General features: G+C 34.5%; 1 protein-coding gene across 1 annotated transcript; it reads right to left on the reverse strand.

The window, feature by feature from the left end:
* Window positions 1–225: 225 nt before the first annotated feature.
* On the reverse strand, window positions 226–5424 carry LOC149565902 (BURP domain-containing protein 6-like). The gene is made up of 2 exons (XM_089819371.1): window positions 5321–5424; window positions 226–1551 (listed from the first exon to the last, which is right to left on the reverse strand). Exons 1-2 carry the CDS (start codon window positions 5390–5392, stop codon window positions 517–519), a joined length of 1107 nt encoding a protein of 368 aa, XP_089675497.1. The 5' UTR covers window positions 5393–5424; the 3' UTR covers window positions 226–516.
* Window positions 5425–6600: the final 1176 nt, after the last annotated feature.

Here is a 6600-nt window from a genome sequence, read left to right on the forward strand (position 1 = left end):
GTAAAAATCCTTCTTAGAAAAATAAATAAATAAAATAAAGTTAGACTCTTGAAAAATATATCATTTATAATAATGATATATAATTTTTACCTTTCCACATTTATAAATACTATTAACAAGACATTGATAACAATATTTTAATTCTAAGATAACTATAGGTAGACCTACATATGCACAACTTTCAATTAAATGAAAAAGTCCAAGGAACCAAGAAGAGAATAATGATGAGCAAATTATAAATATTATTAACGTATGTTGAAGCCATTCTCATCCTTCTGTTATAATCCGATAAGAAGGATTTCCAAGCTCCTATTTGAAAACAGTAGACATTATTGAAATAAGTGAGAGCCTCTTGTGATCTTATATTACAGGATATCAAACTTCTATTTGAGAGTAAAGCAGCAGATATTATTAACATATAAGTTGAAGGTGATTTTTCCTTGCTCGTTTGATCCGATATCAAGGATTTCCCAAGCTCCTTTATTCAAACAGGATACTATTATTATTACTTGATACTCAAACCTTCTCGATAAAAAGAAGAGTATCGCTGGACACCCAGTGACAAAATTCACCCTCTCCTGGTTTTAGTTTGAGGTCAAGCAGGGCCTTGCTTTCAGCGGGATAAGGTTTAGTATCCATGTGACATTCAGCGACCACACTCTGCTCAATTCCAGTTTTCTCATCCTTCAATGCTACCAAATACATATTTGTACTCTTCACATAATGACAGTAATAAACTTTAAAAGGAAACAGCATAGAGTGACAAGCCACATGTTTGATTGTGGAGGGAGCCAGGAGTTTTGCGCCCTTTATTGTAACCACACGTTCGGAAAGTTTTTTGGTTGAGACAATGCCCTCCACCAGTTCAACGTTGTTCTTATGGTTGGACCCACTAATGACACTGGACAGAAACTCTGCCATTAACTCTATAGAAATAACACATCTTTTGGTCTCTATACTTGAAGGAGGTGCTTCACATACCTCAAGAGTTGAAGCCATTTCTTTTATTAGAAGCTCTGATCCAGTGGATGGAATGTGAAAGGCTTCAACTAACTGCAGCACTTTTTGGCTTTGGAAGGGAATGTTCTGGGCAATTTTATGTGGCAGGAAGGAGACATTCTCACTAATAGGGTCCTCATGAAAATCAGGAAATAACAGCTTTTCTCCAATTGTAATAATTTCTTTTACTCGGAAGAAATTACTGTGAAGTTGCTTGGCCTCCAGGTCGTTTGGCATTACCGCTCCGCACTCAGTCACAAAACCATCTTGTACAAGGTCTAGTAGCTTTCTTTTCCTATATGGTTTTGAACATAAAAGCCCTGGATCCAACTTTGATATCTGTGATTTTTCACATAAAAGCCCTGCTCTTCTGCAAAAACTATGATCATCCGCAATAGCCTGCAGGCCTTTTGCTGCGGCCTTATCTCCAAGCAACAAAGTTTCTTCACGGTTTAAGGGAGACATCAAGCGAGCCAGTTCACCGGGCATGCTTGGTCCATGGAGTTCATCCTCCCATACATACAATGCTGACTCATCAGCACGGTTAACTACCTGCCATTAAAATAAAAAACTATATAAAACATTATCTGATGATGATCTTTGATGTAAATAGGAATTAAAAAAATTACTATGTCATGATAGATTTTAGAATTTGAAGGCAAAAATATATACAGACCTTTATTCCCAAATTTCTATCTATTTTGTTAATGACCGAAATTTATTAATCAAGACATTTAAATAGAATGCAGGGATCCCCATAAATCCACAATTCTAGGATAACATGAACCTACCGAAAAACAGGAAAGAATCATGAATATTAGCCCATATCAAATTCTGAATTCGATATAAGAATGGAATAAATTAGTTAGGAGAAAAAATAATCAATCTAAAACATTTCATGCTTTAGGAATGTGTGAAGTTCACACAATTAAAAAATTTGTAAAATCATTCCATATTGAAGGACTATATTAACAAAAGCAATGGAATTGGTGTACTTTGAAAAAATCATTAATTTGTGAGAGAAAATAATTTGAATGCCAAAAATTCTCAAAATTCTTATTAATGTTGAGAAGTGAAGGCCAACAGACATAATATTTCTTTCCCTCCAATTTTGACTCTTCATTTTCGAAGACTCTTCATTATGTAATAATATTGGAGCTTATATATTTGCTGCTCCTGCTCATTTGTAAATTATCTAATACTATGAAGTCTAGATGTAGCCACTATTGTTTGTAAACCAGGATAAATCTAGTGTTGTGTATTTTATGTATTTTTTTTTATGTCTACTATAATTCTTTCACATTTAAGTCCTTTCAATTAGTATCAAAGCACAAGGTGTGTAGACTGGAAATCACTTTTGAATTTTTGGAAAGATGGAGGATGTGAAAGTGGAGAAATTTGCAAGCAAGAACTTATCAGTTTCAATTGAAGGAAAGTCTAAGAAACTAGCTACAATGTCGAATGAAGATTGGAAAAAGACTCATGAGAGGGTGATGGCATCAATTTTTCTCTCGCTATCACAAAATTTCTTGTTCAATGTCTCAAATGAAAAGACAACGAAAGAAGTTTGGGACAAACTTCAAAGTATGTATAAAATGACGTCAGCTGCAAACAAAATCTTCATCATGAAGAAGCTCTACAAAGTGAAAATGAAGGAAGGACTACGATGTCAAATCATATAAATGATCTAAACACTCGACTATGTCAAGCTACCTCAGTTGGTATGACTCAAGATGACGAAGCCAAAACCATCATCTTGTTATATACCTTACCTGACAATTGGGATCCTGTAGTTATAGTAGTAAGCACTTCAAACTCCACAAAGGAAAAGCTAACCTATGATGAAGTTATTTCCACCTTACTAAGTGAAGACATGAGAATAAGTAACAAAGAGTCCTCATCCGGTGATGCTCTCACCATGGTCAGCACCGAGCGAAGGGGAAGAAGCCATGATAGAGGTAATAACCATTACAAACAAAGGAAATCTAGATCACCCAATTGATCAAGGTCAAGAGGTAGGAATGGAAAGTGTTGGTTGTGTGTTAAGCCTAGCCACATAAAGAGAAATTGTCGGGCTTACAAGAAAGCACAAGAAAAAGTGAGAAATATTGAAACAAATTCGTGATGAAAGACTTAGGGGTAGTCAAGAAGTTTCTTGGCATGATGATTACAAGGGATAGGAAAAAGAGAAAAATCACTTTGTCTCAACAACAATACATTGACAAAGTTGTTGAGAGATTTGGCATGGCTAATGCAAAAGTTGCTCCTATTCCACTTGTTGCACATTTCCGGTTAAGTTCAAAATTATGCCCAAGAACACAAGAAGAAAAAGAATTCACTGAGAAAAATTATTATAAATCAATAGGTGGTAGCACTATGTATGCCATGGTTTCTACATGCCCCGACATTGCTCATGTAGTGGGAATTGTGAGTAGGTTTATGAGAAATCTCGATAAAGCTCATTGGGAAGCTGTCAAATGGATACCAAGGTATCTAAAAGGCACTTCAGATTATGCCTTATGTTTTGGAGGAAGCAAGGTTCAACTGCAAGGTTACATGGATTTTGATCTTGCCGGAGGCTTGAACAAACAAGGGTCTACCACTGGTTATACCTTCATGTTTGTTGGAGCTGCAATCAATTGGGCTTCATGGTTGCAACATTGTATTGTTCTTTCTTCAACTGAGGCTAAATACTTAGCTCTATCCAAAGGTGCAAGGGAAATGATTTGGCTTCAGAGGTCACTTGGTGACTTGAAAGTTTATCAAAGTGAATATAAAATGTTTTGTGATAGTTGCAGCGTGATCTTCATGGCACGCAATCAGTCATCACAACGTTGCTCCAAGCACGTTGACACACATGCTCACTTTGTTCATCATGCAGTCAAAGAGGGAAAGTTGAAAGTTGTCAAGATTGACACCAAGATCAATCGGGTTGATATATTCATGAAGGTTGTTGCCTAAGAGAAATTCAAATGTGCTAGAACTTCTATTGGGCTTGTGAAGAAAACATAAATCATATTTTGAGCAAAGTATTGGGTGATCAGTTGCATCATTGGTTGTCCTTCAAGTAGGAGTTTGTTGAGAAGTGAAGGCCAACAGACATAATATTTCTTTCCCTCCAATTGTAACTCTTCATTTTTTAAGACTCTTCATTATGTAATAATATTGGAGCCTATGTATTTTCTTCCCGCACTCATTTGTAAATTATCTTATATACATTATTTTAATACTCTACATTCTAGACGTAGCCACTATTGTAGTGAACTAGGATATATCCGATGCTATGTATTTTATGTATTTATTTTATGTCTGCCATTATTCTTTCACATTTAAATCCTTTCAATTAATGAATACATCAATACTAGAATAGCTAAAATTATAAAACCTATCTCACACGAACATTCTTCGAGTCCAATTCACAAACTTCTCACATAGAAACAAGAAGGAACTAGCTTTCATTTGATTATTAGTCTTGATTACAAGCTATCCATCCTCTCGGAGCTTCACATAGCCAGATCAACAAAAGAATCTAAATACTAAGAACTCCTCTTAGAATTCCTATAATTCAAAGAGAAGCTAAAATCATAAAATCTTTCCCACAAACACAATGCCTCCAAGACAATTCAAATTGCAAAGCAACAAGAAGGCACTAGCTTCCGCTTGAAATGTAATCTTAATCTTGAACATTGCATCCTCTAAATGTCTGAATCAGAATATATAATTAGGGAATCCGAATCTTCATTCCATTCTCAATAGATATGAACAAAAGACATACAAATTCAGAAAACCAATATTCAGCAATGAAGAACTCTCCAAATTATGAAATCATTTTCACAAATAACACAATTTTACAGTTCACAAGCACTTTTGAAAAGTATCAAATAGCACTAACTTTCATTTGATTATTAACTCTAATCCCAAACATTCCATACTCTTAGAGCATGTAAAATTCATATTACTAGAATATCATCAACTTCATTTAATTCTCAAAGATATGAACAAAAGAAACAAAATTTACATACTAAACTAAATTAATTATAATTCTTTGCAGCCGTGAATATTAAAATTTCAAAAAAAATTAAAAAATTGTTTTATTATAAATGAAACTTAAATTTTACGATCCATCTTGCATACAACATTCTTTCAATCCACTTTACGAATATATTTTTGCAAAATTGACAAAGGACGTTAGCTCCCCATTTGATTAATTTTACCAACTTCAATAACTACCGAACAACTATACAAAACCAGAGCTTTCAAATATCAGAAACAAATGTCATATACACTTATGATGGGCATGTACAATTAATTACTAACATACCAGAAGAACATGTATCATCAGACAGAATGTGCTTCCACGTAGACCAAGCTTGAGAATGGTAATGCCAGCCATAGTGAGAAGAAGCAAAACACAACGAATAATATAAATTGGGCATACGTAAACGACTCTATAAATAGACTGTCTTCATTGCACTATTGTCGTCGGCTCATGCTTATCATGAATAAATTATTGGAAAACTTTAAAAAAACTTTATCTTATCTTCATTGCATTATTGGAGACAAGCATCACTACGCTTTTGTCTGAGCATGGTTGGTAGGATGGGTCACCACCTGTGGCTTTAGGAAAGCAAACCTAAATGCTAAAAAAACTTTATCTTATCTTCATTGCATTATTGGAGACAAGCATCACTACGCTTTTGTCTGAGCATGGTTGGTAGGATGGGTCACCACCTGTGGCTTTAGGAAAGCAAACCTAAATGCTAATCCTTTAAAGAATAATTCATAATCAGATATTCACCATTATATTATTAACAAATGGCTGAAAATAGTAGTTTGAATCATCGTCAATTGTTATCAAGATTGCACTCACACAACTCAGAAACTACTCAAGGGACGATGCATGCCAGGAGTGGTACGGATTTCATATGCATCCACATTTTCAATAGGTCACGGGTGACAATTTAGAGTCAATTGCTGGGGACGATGCATGCCTGGAGTGGTACGGATTTCATATGCATCCACATTTTCAATAGCTGAAATCTCAAGTCACAGTATCAACAAGAATTAAAAAATTTTATCCACCGCCAGTTGGAAAAGCCAAGACGGTCAAATCGTGGAAATTGTTTTTGTTTTAAAATTCTTGATAAGAACGAATGCCTATTTGTGCCCGTGGTTTTCGACTGTGTTTCCTTTGCGGCGGAAGCGGTTTTGGGCTGCGGTCAGATTTCCAAAATGAACGGTGCTTTTAAAGTTTCGCCACCTTAGTATATGTAAAATAAATTGTGATGAAAATATCGAAGAGTATTTAAAGCAATGGTGACATTTTTTAGAATTAAAGTTGGAGAATATTATTTTTTTCATTGCTTATTTTCTATGAGAATCAATAGGATTGTAAATAATTTGTATTATTAAATTCTGATAAATATATTAAAATTGGACAAAAAGAAATACAAGTGCATTCAATGAAAACAATAGTTACGAGCAATCATGACATGCTTGATTGTATATAGATATTTTTATATATAGCGGCGGCTTGGAAATATCGTTAGGGCTATGAATTAAATTTTATTATATTGAATGACTTGTGTCATTGTATATAGA

Source organism: Cupressus sempervirens, chromosome 3 (assembly GCF_028749045.1).
Source record: "Cupressus sempervirens isolate cs-2001-9-10 chromosome 3, ASM2874904v1, whole genome shotgun sequence".
In the NCBI taxonomy this organism is placed as follows: domain Eukaryota; kingdom Viridiplantae; phylum Streptophyta; class Pinopsida; order Cupressales; family Cupressaceae; genus Cupressus; species Cupressus sempervirens.

Coding starts and splice junctions, on each gene's coding strand:
- LOC149565902 (XM_089819371.1), bottom strand. CDS start 5,392: ATGGCTGGCATTACCATTCTCAAGCTTGGTCTACGTGGAAGCACATTC. Junction 1,552..5,320: donor TGATGATACATGTTCTTCTG/GTATGTTAGTAA, acceptor TTTTAATGGCAG/GTAGTTAACCGTGCTGATGA.